This window comes from Venturia canescens, chromosome 1 (assembly GCF_019457755.1).
Source record: "Venturia canescens isolate UGA chromosome 1, ASM1945775v1, whole genome shotgun sequence".
In the NCBI taxonomy this organism is placed as follows: domain Eukaryota; kingdom Metazoa; phylum Arthropoda; class Insecta; order Hymenoptera; family Ichneumonidae; genus Venturia; species Venturia canescens.
Window position 1 is genome coordinate 22,608,546 of NC_057421.1, and position 14,869 is coordinate 22,623,414.

Sequence of the window (14,869 nt, forward strand, 5' to 3'; positions counted from 1 at the left end):
GCGACAAGGAAAGGACGCTATAAACGAGCGCGCGCGCGCCCGCTCTCCTTCCATTGGTAAGCAACAGCGGCGTCGAGACGCGGAGCATACAGTGGGATTAGAGAGGGCGCTACAAGTGTGAAGTGTGTGTGCTTCTTCCGTCGAAGATACACGACTTTGGCGCCCTCCTTAAGCGTCGTCGGTAAAAGAGTATACTATTATCGATTAGTTTTTCCCTCTCGCACACACGGTATATGTGTAGGACCGTGCTTTCGATCATCTCTTATTCTTAATAGCGGGAAAGTTGTTCCAGCAACGCCCATTGGCTTCGATTTTTCAAGAAAAAGATTTATCATGTAAAACGCAGGACAAAAGTCAATAAACATGTCGACGTTCGATATTAAAATATGAAAACGTTTATCCGTAATGTTTTTCGAAATATTTTTTGGTTCATGATTTCACTGTATTTAATGATCAAATTCTCGTGTTCTTAATGCAAATTTCACTGACTGACGTATATATACTTTATTATGAAATATCCTTCAATTCACATTTCGGATTAAAATGTTATTTAAGAGTTCGTAGAAAATTCATTCATTTTCGAGATGATCCCGTGGACAGCAACACACAGACTAATATCCAAAATCCATGACCTTGTTATATATTTCTCAAACTCGATTGAGTTAAGTGTAAAAAAGCTCAAAGGTAAATTATTGTTCCTACGGATATTTATCTCCACCACGAAGAAATAAGAATAAAAAAAATCATAAAATATATTTTCTCAAAGGCGAGTGCGAAGTCACCCTCTATGTAGCGTCTGCACGGTTGATGCCGAGTGGATTCGATTTCTATCGCTTCGATTTTATATCGATGATAATATATTAAATAAACAAAAAAATAATATACATTTATTGTAGAATTGCAAAATCTGATATATCACATGGAATATTTGAAAGTGCGACGACAGGTGTATAATTCGATTTGTTGTGAAAATGTGTAATATTCATTGCATATAGGCACCCTCTACGCGCAAGAATTTTTTATTTCGTATATATAACGTCGAAGACACGTTGCTCCTTGTGACGAAATATTTATGATTATTGGGGGCACATGAAAGCTGAGGAATCTCGTATGTTTATCGAGTTGATTTTGTCGGCTTACATGTTCGCGAAAAAAGCTTATAAATATAAAGTGTAGCAAACGAGTTTAAGTGCGAAAACTGCGAAATCATGTTTATTCTTGCTCGCCAGGCGCGCGCCCGTTCGTTTCACACTTTCCTCGCGAGATATCGAAAACATCGGTAACGTAATAAGAAAAAACCTTTTCCCATTTTATTTTTCTTTCCAATTCAAATATCTTTCATCGTTATCGCTGCGTAAGAGGCTGTTGAACGAGAGAAAGAGAGCTTGTGTGAGAGAGATTTCGAAAATAACTTAGCGAAGAGAGTATTCCGTGAGAGTAGTGTGAAAAAGAGGAGGAGGAGAAGTAGGAGAGGAAGATGAGAGACGGACTGGCGTGGTGGAGGCGGATACAAGAAATCGGGGTGGCTAGACCTTCGAGCTTTTCATCTTTTGAGTTTCCGTTAGTCTCGTCTTACGTCCAAAGCGCGAAAGCTACAATCTTTCATTCTTTCCTCACATTATTTCATATCCATACTACACAATAAATTTTGTCCGTTCGACAAGGTAGGTTTTTCTATAAAAAATTTCTACCATCCAATAAAGAGAAACTTTATTATTACATCAAATGCGTGTGTTAACCACAAATACACCGATACATAATATCCGATATTCGTAAGGAGCATACTGTATCAACACATCCCTTGTTTCCCTCTCTTCACGTCTTTCTGTACAGAGAAAGTGTGTTTACGTGAAGTTGCGCAACGAATGTATAGCCAACTTCTACACGTAAATATTATTATCGTCAGTCTTGGCAGTATTATATCGATCGATGTTTTCGATGTCATAAACGAGTGTTAGAGTTATTCATTTTTACCAATAACGCGTGATATTCTTTTTAATTTTCATTCTCGGATAGCGAATGCGCTACAAAAACATTGAAGAGTGTTTACTGTTTTTTTGATGAGTGCTACTACAAAAAGGACGAGAAGTCACCTCTAAACGGATCACGGCAGTTGTACGTAGTAGTCTGTATACCAGAGTGTGATTTTAGTTTCTTCGCTATAACAACGACAATCGTTCGTCAATTTTCAAAATAAACGATTTTCGTAGGAACATTAGAATTCGTTGCTCAGCGTATAACCTAAGCAAGTCTTTTTTTAATCCTCATCCGTCATGACTGTAACGTGCAATAGTTGAAACGATGAAATGTGCTTTTACTGGTTTAATTTTACGAATTTATGAATCATTTTCAACTGTTTATTCGATAGTTTTGATCAATTCGTTTAACGTCTTTGCAATGCATTCAGATTATGATCATTTCAAGTATTGATGGAATGTGAGCCGCAAAGAGTTTGTTTTGTTTATGTACGCGCGTGACGATTGCTATCGCGACAAGAATTGTGTTGACCCATTAAAATGAGACCTCGAATCCAACAGGTTTTTTAAAAGAAGAACCACGATGGACGGTGTTTTAGTTAAACAAAATAAATCACGTTAACATACATCACCAGAGTCATTTGGCAAAACGATTTATCGGTAATAAGAATTGGCTCATCAATGTAAGCAAAACAGAACGGTGACTCATCGAAATTTGGCAAAACACAATGAAACTATTTGGAGACAATCTATTTCTCGTTGTCTTATGAGGTGTGAATTAGTCTCTACTATTTATTCGACTGTTACATGAAAATTTCGGTCATTCGATTATCATTTTTCATGTGCTTTCCGAACTCCTAGGTCCTCGGAAGTATAAAAAGTGTTTCCCCAGTTTATTGTTTCCTCGTATAACGCTGATCAATACTTCACTGTTTATTATCCGATGTGAAAATCGAACGTCGGGGTAAGAACTACCTCAAATATAAAAAGCGAACGAATTCGATGGGCTTTTCGTGTAAATTTTCGCGCGTGTCCCCATTGAGATTATGTTCATTCGAGGAGAGAAAAAAACATCATACGAATTCTTGCGAAGATGAGAATTTTCTGCCTCCGTTTCCGGTAGCGAAAGATATGGTCCACGCTCTCGAATCTATTTTCACGTAACCTAACACTTCGTATACACGCATGAGAACTCGAACGCACCCGAAACTGAATATTTCTTGCGCGACCGTGTCCTATTCCAAACACATACATGCATGCACACAACGACTGCGAGATTGAAGGAGGCCGAAAGATTTTGCGCTTCGCTACACTATCTGTATCTGTATTGAGAGCCTGTGTCTATATATTCGGTGGAATTTCGTAGCAAAAATAACCGGAGGTGGGCCACGGCACTCCACACCGATGGGATCCACATTTTCTACAAGAATTCGTGATCTAAGAGCGTCTTTCTTATTACCTTTTTATTTTTTTTACCGCACTCAACGTTTCTCTATGGATATCTTGTTTCTCCTCGCATTTTCGAGAGGGGAACGAGAACACCCCGTTCGCTACAGGTGCGACCTCCCCGGCGGCGGAATTTTGCGTTACTACAGTTTCTCCTCCGCGCTTTGAATTATTCGGTTAATGAATCAGCAAAAATTCACGCTCGTAATAATTTCACGTAATACCATTTTTTTTCAGACCATTGAGTTACAAATTTTAGAATTTTCGATTTTCCATTTATTTTTCACAGGAGAATTCATTGACATATTTTTCAAGCTCGGATAATATTTCAAGAATTTCAATGTACATTTTTATTCTACGAAAATATGAAACTTTGTTCGAAACTATTTTTTTTCGATGTTGGCTCTCGTTCCGATAATTGAACCTGAAAGTAGAGCAAAATCATTTCGAAATAAACTCATTCGTATCAGCATTCATTGTGCCCGAAGCTTCGAAATTTGTGTATTTTGAAAATTCGGATTATTTTTGTATTAGAGGAGGCGGAATTGATGTAGCCCAACTCGAACGCGATGATTCACAGCATTCTCGTTTTCATCTCGTCGTAGCAGAGCTTACACACTATAAAACTAAACTCGTTTTCTTGGCACGAACCTTTGCGAATAACGAAAATTCGAGATGCCTCAGCGAATCGTTAGTGGTTAAAAATTCGAAATTGTAACAGTGACCCTTTCTGTTGGTGCTAAAATAGAATCGGTTCGAAAGATTGTCCGATCCTCTTGAATAATATTTATTCGGTACAGTTACACTGGAGGGATAGTCAACATTTTTAAATTCAAGTAAGACTGGAGTCCTCGAAAATTTCATTTTTCAACATAAACGCCGCATTGTTATGATTCAAGCTGGATATCTTCTCCCGAGGGCAATGTCAACGTCGATTTTTACTTGCCTGACATCAAAAATGACCTCGCTCAAAATATTTCCATTTTTTTCCATAAATTTCCATAAATTTCAGACAAAAAATTTATAAAATTCCATTTAAAAAACGTCTCACAAAAAATTTTGCGAAAAATCAGTTTTGCGAAAATCAGATGTCATATTTTTTAAGATAACCGAAACGTTCTTCGGTGTTACTCCGGGAGTGCAATTCGTTATAAAAGTTGAAGGTAGATGGGTGAATATTCGCTATCCAAGATTACGCGATGATATTTTTGGTAGGCAAAAATGAATACGTACTGTGGATAGATTTGCAAAATTTCGACGCTAGTTACCGTGTAGTTTAGCAGCAAATTGATTATTGAATGTCGACTTTTCTCTGACACACTTATCACTCCGGCATATGAAATCCGTACACACATCAAAAGTTATTGAATTTTTTCGTTAGTTATATCCAAGATTTCGCAAAAAAAAAGTCGATCGTTGTATTTCGTGGATTATATTCAAGAATACATGAGTATGTTTGTTTTTAAACCTTACCATTGAAAATCAGTTAAAATATGAAAAAATATCTGATAAGAAATCATTCGGATTACACGTTTGACAACGCTGCATTCAATATACGTTCGCATGTGACGTCAGTTCGACCTTTTGGTCATAATATTTCGTCGTTCGTTAGCTTCGCCACGTTTTTTTGTAAATTTTTACAAAACGACGATTTTTATCCCGGTAAACTTTTTGATCGTTCATTTTTTCATTTTCCTCCACTGCAATACTACTTTGGACAGTAAACTCACTTCATAACCTATAAAATTTGTAAACAAAACTGACAGCGTGACATCAAGAGCAACGGCAGCTGCTGCACCGCACGCTAGTCAAAATGAACTCTTGAAACGTTTTTTTTAATAATAAAATTGTATAAAAATGTTGGTTCTTTACCAATTATATTTCTAAAATAATAAAATTATTGTTTTCAAGCAAGTTTCGTCTTTTGAAGTTTTCGAAAAATATAGTTGCTGCAAAAATCACGTAGCCGTCACCCATCAACGTTAAAATCGATTTATTTCTTTTCCAGATATCATCAAGAGAGACCAACGAATAAATTTGATCTCCAAGATGTCGGTCCCGGGGCCAAAGCTCGTAAACAAACAATTTAACTCTCCGATAAACCTCTACTCGCCTCAAGCGGTTCAAGAGACTCTGGAGCGGCAAACGAAGGTCCTGTCCAACGGAGCAGTCGGGTAAGATTCATGCAGGGTCGTTCGATCTGCAACGACGTAATTTTAAAATGTCATTTGTCGTATGGTTGACTCGTGTTGAGGTGAAAATTCAAAAAATATTCGATTCATGAATCTCGTTAAAGGGCCGTTATTGGAGTTTGTTGCAGCGTGTGATTTCTCGTTTGTTTGCTCGACGTGAAAACTCGTCTTCAAGCTTCTCGACTCGCAGGGAGGTTAAGCGTGTTCGTCACAAATGCGAAGGATTCGAGCTCATTATATTTTGGAGCGAAACTGTCGACGTGCTCCTCGCTGTCAACTGAGACGTAATGGAAGAAAAGGACGTTGAAACTGGTCGCGTTACGTCAACGATGCATCAAGAGTCAACGAACTGTCAAAAGCTAAATGAAATAACGAAGAAGCTCGTCAATTTGTGCAGTTTGGCAAGGAAGAGCAGACGCGAGAGTCCGAAGTGTTGAAGAGCTCGCGTATATCCGAGAGACAAAAGCATCACTCTTCGTCCGTCGGATGTTTCCTTCCGACGCGGAGGTAGCTAGACTCTCCGGTGGCTCGCTCCACGTCACCGATTGACACATGAAGGAGCGCTATATCGAGAAGCTGAAGAGAGCACAGCGCACAGATGACTCTGGGTAGAATGATTCAGAAGGCTCTTTGCCCATCGATTCGCGGATCTCCCAAGTAGACGTTGCGCGAAAGGCCGTAAAAGCAACGGGCCAGAAAGCGAAGAAGCGAGAGGAAGCGAGTCGCCAGAGAACGCGTTGTCTCGTCACAGTTGCGATTGCGTTATTTTCAGATGAACGAATCACGACGGTTAGAAATAAACCGCGGTGCCTAGCACTCCGTGTATTCGTTGCGCAAAAGTCGCCGATCGTACTTGACTTAGTTTCGGACTTTGACGGCCGATCTTTTTCTCCTCGTTCTTCCGTCTCCTCCCTTCGTCTTTCGCCCCTGACACTTTCCTCGATTTTGCTTACCGGCTGCTGGCAAACCTCTCAAAATCTACTCTTCAAACAATTATTAGCGTTGATTTATTGTACCGACTCTAAGATCAAGAGCTATAAACAGTTTACCAACTGTCGGAACTCCCTTAACGCTCTCGCTTCTTCAGCCAATACTTTTCATCAAGGGCACGTACCAACGACCTTTATCGGCCGGTGGTATTTTTGCAGTTTCATTTCCATTATCGCATCCGAGCTTTATGGGGATTTCAAATCGTGTTGCGAACTTTGAATCCTTCTTCTTCGTTAAAACTCTCCCGATACAAGCAAATTCGCTAATTTCGCATTCCAACACTCGCCTGTCCGTATTTAACTTGAAACACGGTTTCTAGCCTCTGATATGAGATCGAACTTTCTTCAGGCTGTGCCTTTCTCAATTGGAAGCGATCCTGGATGCAGCTTTCGAGCTGGGGCATCGAGAAAAACCGAGCTTTGAACAAATTTGTTTTTTTTCTTTTCTTCAGTTTCGTTTCCAGTTTGCAGTGTTTCCGTTCTCATTGAACAACCGATTCAGTACGAAGTTTTCGCTCACGAAAAATTGGCTGCACACGTGCCTGGTCGAAGGATAGCTGCAGCGAGTGTTCCACCGTGTCGTGGCCAAACTTTCCTGTCTCCGCGTTCAATCGTGCATTACCGCGAAAGAACGCGATTGAGTTCACATTCCCTGTTTTTTTTTCTGACAAAGCAAAAGGTCGAATTAGTTCGATCATCCGCAACTGCCAAAGTTCCTGCGAGTCCGATCAACAATAATTTATTTGTTTATGCAAAAAGTGCTTTGCAGTTCTGTGAAAGAGCGATGCAAACTGTGGCGTTCGCTGCGTAAGCTCACATCGACTGCAGACACTGCCACGTGTAGCTCACGCTTTTGACCCCCCGAAGACGGGTTCAAGAATAGCAAATTACGATCTGACAACTTTATCACGATGACAGACGCTGCATATAGCACGAGAATTCCTTTCGAGGTATCCCCGATGAAGAACCTGTCAAAATGGTCACTCAGTCCAAGTGACGCTCCCGTTGCTGTCACAACTTTTTTTGCGCTGCCCTGAGCACAGATTTCTGACGTATCATAATATTCGTCGAGTTTATTTTTCAATTTTGGGATAAAAGTGGTTATAACTCGCCATTTGTGTTCGATCGTTTCAGAATCGACTTCAATCAGTTGGCCAAACCTGCCAATCTTCAGAACAGCGCCGTACTACGAATGCTCGAAGAGGAAGAAGCGCGACAACGGGCTGGACATCCGAGTGAGTAATGAAAGAAAAAATTCACAGTTTTTTCTTCACTCGAAAGCTCGCTTGCACATTTTTGTGGTGGACTAACTTCGAGGATTCATTTTCTCACGATATTAATGCTTATCACGCGTGGTAACTCTGTTAATTCGGAAGAAATATTCGAAATTTTTCAATCGATACAGGATTAAAGATCGGAAAAATTGTAAACACAACATTTTTTCAAGTCTCATCGTCCGATAAGAATTTCAAACAATACTCCAATCTTTTCTTGTCATCGCAATAGAAATAAACTTTTAAACCAATCACCGTTTTCTTATGGCATAATTTTCGAGTTTGTATATTTTCCTAAAACTTATTTTGTCGGTGAAATACTTATTGTCTTTGTAATACGATAATTGTCGCGGGTAATTTCGATTAATTAAATTTCTGGACACTAGATTACGGTGGTCGAGAAAGTGAACGAGTACAGCGAAAATCGTTGTCGAAAATTCGAGTATTTTCAAACTTTGATGTGCCCAGTTTCGAGGAATTCAGTTATCCGAAGTTATCTGGGCCTATTCGACTCTCGTCTGCACGTTGAATTAAAAATCATCCGTCATTACGAAGGGATCCGGCCAAAAATCATCGAGACGAATGAGGACGTGATCAAGTAACTTGCGGAACTAACATCGCAACAGCTGAGGAAGTCACATTTTTGTGATGCAACGAAATATCGCGACTGAAAAATGCTTAAAAAAAACAAATGCTTCGCTTTTGCCCAATGCTTTCTGCTTGAAAACGCTGCTCGAAAAGACATGGACCCCGTTGCACGGCTCCCTCGACCGTGTCCGATGTCTACCGCTGAAGTGCGCCGTCTCGTGAGGCCCAGAAGTCATTTTCGCGAATATTGGTCACCGTTTTGCCCTCAGGATGGTCGTCACTGCCGTATATTATTTGAACCAAAAACAGGTACTCTAGTAATCTTTAATTTTCACTGTAATCTCGATTTATCGTGGTTTTCGTAGTCATTGAAATCTTCATTTGAATCATAATATTAGCAGATCAGTTTATATTCTAAATTCGTTTGATTCTATTGAATAATTGGGAGAAAAAATAAACCGGACGATTTTTTCAGATATCCATTCTACGGGAGAAGAACGAAAATTCGTAAAAGATAGCGGAAGCGTGTCGTAGGAATAATTCGTAGAGAAGAAAGAATAATTTTCGGGCAACCTCGAGTTTCCAAGGACACGAAATAAATTCAGGGTTCCGAATGACATCTCTCGAGGCCATTTTCTCGGATCAATTTTAGTATAAGACATACTCAACCCCCGGGAGAATTAAAAGCTCTCACAATCTCCCTCCATTGGTCGAAGATTCGAAATTTTTCGTGGCCCCCCACCTCTCTCAAATTCGCGTTGGGTATGTGGAGACTCTAAAATCGTTCGCCGGGTTTCTTACCGCGATTATCATCGTGTTTAAGCACAGGTGGATGCCGGTGGAAGATTTTCACGAGGGTTTAGTTGTTGGCGAGGTTTCGTTTTGGCAAAGTCGACGTTCACCACTCGCAACGGAGCAATTCAACTGGATTATTTTATTCTTTCCACGCACGCCCACACGCGCCTCTTTTCACCCCTGAAAATTTGCTGTTGGTACGTCTTCATCCATATTAATATTCGCTTTCCCATCTCGTACACATTTCTTGATATTGGCCTTGCCAAGAAAGAAAAATTCAAGCGTGAAAAAAGGGGAAATCATGCGTGCCGTCGTCGCGGTTCGTATACGTCGTCGAATAATCACATCCGTGCGATATTTACGGTCTTGGTGATCTGTGCAATTCTCATTAAATCAACGATCTTAATCATCGACCTCGTTCATCTTTTCTGCATATGAGAACATTTCATTTCGTCACTGGCTTCTAAATTCCTCCCAGTTCCACGTACCTTCGTCGTACGTATAACTCTGTGAATATCATTGAAATTGGTGTCGCACAGACGAGCATTCGAACCAGGAATAAATCCCGTCGCATAGGTCTCGAAAGTTCCTCAAGCTATGACTATAAATAGCACGTCTTTTGTAAATCCCACTTTATGGATAAAATTTTATACCGATGAGTCGAAATTTCTCATCAACTGCTTACTCGATCGTTATTCGTTGTTGAAATTTCGGGCGTGCTGTTAGCGAAAGAAACCCTGACCGAGCGTATTGTCAATTGTCGCAATTTCAAGAAACGACTGCAGAGCAAATGACCCCGCGATGTCGCCTCGTTCTCTACGACGATCGCTCTTTCATCACAGCTTTTTTATCCTGCTGTCCTCTACGATTGTTCTTTCATTGCATCCAATTTTTCGAGGATTCTTACTTTTTTGAAGAGGAGAAATATGAAATTTGTCGATAGGGAATTTCGCGTTGATATTTTGTTGGCTCAATTGATGATCGATTGCAATTTGTTGAAATACTTGCAACGGAGCGATGAAGGGGGGTTCGGTAGCGCTAAGTGGATCGAGAATTTTCGAGAAACCGTTATAAATTTGTGAGCAATAACAGTCGTCGAATATAAACTTGGCTGGCAATTCGAGCAAAATAATTCGTTGGTATGAATTTCCGCGTTATAATAATAATAATAATGTTGACATGCAGGGTGATCTGTCGCAATATTATAGCTTTTTAAAGTTTGCTTTGCAGCGCAAAAAGGATTCGGCAGTATTATTTTTTCCAGGGCATACAAACTCATTTCGTTTCAGCTAAACTGCTGAGGGGGCTGTCGGACCAATTTTCGCAATTCTCTTGCCCGAATAAACCGTTCTGTTTCATGTAAAAGTTGTTTCCGCGTTCTATAGCTAAATAATTCGTGAAACCGTGTTCTCGCGGGAGTGTAAATACGCGTCGTGCGCGTTGACAGCGTGTATCGTTGCCAAAACGAGGAAAACCACTGATCGCTTTCCAATTTTTCCTTCCCACGATTTAGGAAGAGAATCGAAAGAGCGTGGGATTACAAAAACTAAAATCTCCCGACGTTCTCGTGACTTTGAGGCGATTTCAAAAATCAAACAATGCCAGGGCGATTCAACGATCCCTGAAACCATATTCATATAAATAAACCTGAGCGTTAGAGGAGACAAAACCGTGAGTCACGAAATATTTCGTGACGCACAACAAGCCGCTCAATGCACACGGCCCATGAGGTCAAGAAATAATCATTTTTTTTCTCCTTTCTATTTTATTTTCCTCCAAGGTCAGGCATAAAATGACGTTCAACATTCGTCCATTGGGTGTCAGATGTGACAGTGACCTTTTTTACAGCGATTCTTTTTTTCCGCGTCCTTCACCTTGTGTTTTATTAATAGCTTTATTTGCTTCATCCCACTGTTTAATATTACAAACGCAATACCGAATGAAGTTATAGTGTGTGGAGAATTATAGCGAAGAATTATTTATACAAATAAATACCGCTTGGTCGTGACTTGAAATAATCGAGAAATTCATTTTCTGCGGATTCATCTGAGTTGACCTGTATCAAAAAAATATCTACAAACGTTTTTTTTTTTTAGAAAAATCTCGACGGAACGTCGCTCGTTTCGTTCTTCAAAGTATCGTTCGAATATTATTTTTTAACTGACGTATAAAAATATCTGAATTTTTTGAATTGCAGGTCTGAAACGAGTAGCTTGGCCACCTCCGCCCGAGGATCAGGACTGCGTCGACTTCGTCGAAAAGAGTCCAGTGCAAGCCAAGGTACATAGAGAATTTATTTGAAAAACATCAAAGTTTTTAACCCATGTAACATGTGGTAATCTACCTGGCAAAATGACGATTGCATGAGAAATGCACATTTTAATGTTATTTTAAGTTTGCGGTTGACTACATCGTCGCTGAATGTATTTTTTGGCGAGAACGAAAGCGTTGCTTGGTACATGAAACAACAGAAAATCTCACGTTCACGCGACAATCATAATGTTTCAATTTATGTGATGTTTTTATAAAATGAATTTTTTGGAAGACTCGAGGTGAGTACATAACGTACGAGAGCAGTCCCTCGTCCGGTGGATCACCCCACTCGCCGGTCACGATAGGGACTTTACCACGTGGCTCACCACAGGCGTCTTCACCTTCGCCCATAAGTCCTTCGGGTACTCTTCGACAACCTTCCCATTTTCACCAACAACAACAACCGGTCAAAACTTGGGCACCCGTTACACCACCTGCAACATCGCCTCTCCCTTATCAACAATCTCCTCTGCAGCAATACAATACTCGCCCTCAGCAAACTCAACAACTTCAGCAGCAACCTTGGAAGGTAAACGTACTGACACAACAGCAACAACAACACACTCATTATGAAAGGTTAAAAATAAATAAACACGTCGGAGCATACATGGATGAGGGCAAAAATTTTTCCCTCACGGTGTAGTCAACTAAACAACTTGTTTTAATGTGCACGAAGCATGAGCAAATCCATAAGTAATTAAAGCACGATTACTTGTTTCATCACCCCCTTTAATTTCGACCAGTCACTAAATCCAGAAAATTTTAAACTATTTTAGAACTAAGAATTATGATCAACGGTATGGAAAAACTGATATTGTTCTGTTCATCTCTTTTGCAGCAAAACTCTTTCGACTCCTACAATCATTCGACGCCGAAGGAAAAACAGCCTGAATCGATTACGGTTTATCATCAACCGACTTTCGCACCACCACCGTCTCTCATAACTCTCAGGCCTCAGCCACCAATATCACAGGTGTGATTTTGCACATTTTTCGTCATCGCACCTTGCGGGGAGGGTTCGAGTCTCAAATATTTTGTATTTTTATTCATTTTAAATTATGATATCGTCGTATTCTTTGTGTATGTCATATACAATAATTGTATCAGTTGAGTAGATTTGGGTCAGATTCGCGAAGTATATATCGCTGGACCGTTGCTTAATTTGAACAGCCTATTCGTATCAAGAATTACGGATTATGACAACCTGTATAAGCGTCTGGTTCATTTTTTCTGTTGGCTTCTCTTCAAAATGCTAAAAGTGCGACTTCGTCTTGATGCGGTGAATTCGTTCTGGCTCAATATCATCAAATTTTGTATATATATATGTGAATCATGTGTATATTTTGGAACAAGGAACTCTGTTCGTGGCGAAAGAGCGTGATTAACGACGTTACTCGTTTGTTTCAAAACTCTATTCACAAGTTGTGGATTGATCGCATCGTTTATCCGTCGCCAAATTGACTTGAATTTAAACTACTATTTCCTTTTTCCATTTTCAATCTTCCAAATTAATTGCCTCGATTCAATCAATTATGCGAATGGTTTTTACAATATTTCTTTCGTTCATTCGACAGTCTTTATTTTAACGAAAATAAACGTATTCAATTTCGAAATGAAAAATATCTTGGAATCTCGTTTGTCTAACACTTACAATTAGCCATTTTACTTATGAAAATTCTGTAAGACTTTAGTCACTGTCAGAGATTTATCGCGTCCGACGTTTAACCGATTTGGAGTGGATGCACGAACCAAAAATTACTCTTAGGATTGTATTTTAAGTGAATGAGTTTTATACTTTTGAGTCGTTTCATTTGCAGGCGCCGGCACCGGTTTATCAAGCTCAACCCGCGGCGACGATGGCACCGATCAGCGGTAATATGAGAGGAGACACGAAGTGGCCACCAGAATCGGTCAAAGCTCAAACAGAGGCGGAAAACAGAGCGAGATTGGAATTGGCGAAGGGACCAGCTGTGAGACCGCGAAGAGTCCACAAAGATTATAGTGGTTTTTTCGCTCAACATGCACTTAACAGCACTTATCCCGGTTACCGAGCACCGCCTGGCACTCAATATTTTTCGCCCAGCTATCAACATTAAGATATTAGAGACTACTATACAACTTGCTTCAGAGACTTGTACTTTTATTTTGTTTTTTTTTTTTGGTTTTTTTTCAATCGAAATCTACTTTCACATGAAATAAATAATGGTCCAGGATGCCAAGTAATTAGCTCTAGGACCATTGAGAGCACGTACAAGTTCGTGGGAGATCGATGAAAAAAAAGAAATTCAATAACAGTTGTTTTATCGAGAGCTGAAGGAAACTCTGTTTCCTTGCTGCTTCTGTTTCCAGTTCTCGATAGTTTATAACGCTCGTCGTAATAATCCACTTAACGATGTAAATACTAGATACAGAGGTACAAATGCGCTTGTAAACCACAATTCGTCGGTGAAATATGTCAATCTGTAACAAATTATGCTTTTTACAAATGTTTTTGAGGTTGAATGTTTGTATCGATTCCAACATATGCGAAGTTCAGTCTTTTATTACGGTTGAGCCAAAAATTGCACTGATTTTAAGCGGATTCGAAGGTTCCAGTCACGATTCAAAACCGAAATACAATTTACAGTTGAAATACGACTCACGATAATAATTCGCAGTTCGTGAAAGTCGGTTACGAATCACTCTGATCACCGCGCGAAGGCGATGTGTCTGCTTTGCTTTTTTTCAATTCTTTCAGAAACTCGAGCAACTATTGTAATTTTTGTGTTAACGCATCACACTCGCCAAAACTAACTTATTAAGTGGGAGATCGGTAGCTTATGGAACTGAGATTATTGATTAACGAATGGGTTCCATGGACCGGGGGATTGATAAAAATAAGTGGGAAAGAGCGTCGAGAGAATAACAGAGAACGATACCGAAGAATCAAGCACGGATCGAAATATTTTTGTGTCAATACAACGAAACGAAACAGCCGGCTTGACGACGAACGACAAAAATCGAACGAATCGTCGATTTGTGTAACACGCCGTAATGTACAAACATAATTTGGAGATGAAAATGAAACGGGCGTATTTATTTATATATTATTTTTGTTTTTTAATGCAATGTGATTCAACGCAAACCGACCAACCGTCAGTTAGTCAACTAACGATATATTTTTAACGACGTTGTATCGAATTAAAAAATTCTTTGGAAGGAATAAAAAGCGATCAATCATAAGTTCGTTATAATAAATATTAACATGTCAATTATTTATTTTTTCCAGCGGGGGCGCGGTTTTTAATTACTCTTCA

The 14,869-nt window shown here is 39.6% G+C and overlaps 1 protein-coding gene across 4 annotated transcripts; it reads left to right on the forward strand.

The window, feature by feature from the left end:
- The first annotated feature begins 1,507 nt into the window (after positions 1–1,507).
- LOC122418617 (extensin-like) lies at positions 1,508–14,795 on the forward strand. 4 transcript variants are annotated; one of them, XM_043432892.1, is made up of 7 exons: positions 1,508–1,664; positions 5,431–5,596; positions 7,738–7,838; positions 11,458–11,540; positions 11,806–12,102; positions 12,412–12,546; positions 13,391–14,795. In XM_043432892.1, the coding sequence occupies exons 2-7, from the start codon at positions 5,472–5,474 to the stop codon at positions 13,667–13,669; spliced, it is 1,020 nt and encodes a 339-aa protein (XP_043288827.1). In that variant the 5' UTR covers positions 1,508–1,664; positions 5,431–5,471; the 3' UTR covers positions 13,670–14,795. The 4 variants fall into 4 exon arrangements, with proteins under 4 accessions (XP_043288827.1, XP_043288832.1, XP_043288835.1 ...); XM_043432897.1 differs by lacking the exon at positions 1,508–1,664 and adding an exon at positions 2,816–2,940; XM_043432900.1 differs by lacking the exons at positions 1,508–1,664; positions 5,431–5,596 and adding an exon at positions 7,321–7,553.
- The last annotated feature ends 74 nt before the right edge of the window (positions 14,796–14,869 follow it).

Coding starts and splice junctions, on each gene's coding strand:
- LOC122418617 (XM_043432892.1), top strand. CDS start 5,472: ATGTCGGTCCCGGGGCCAAAGCTCGTAAACAAACAATTTAACTCTCCG. Junction 7,839..11,457: donor ACAACGGGCTGGACATCCGA/GTGAGTAATGAA, acceptor TTTGAATTGCAG/GTCTGAAACGAGTAGCTTGG. Junction 12,103..12,411: donor TTCAGCAGCAACCTTGGAAG/GTAAACGTACTG, acceptor TCTCTTTTGCAG/CAAAACTCTTTCGACTCCTA.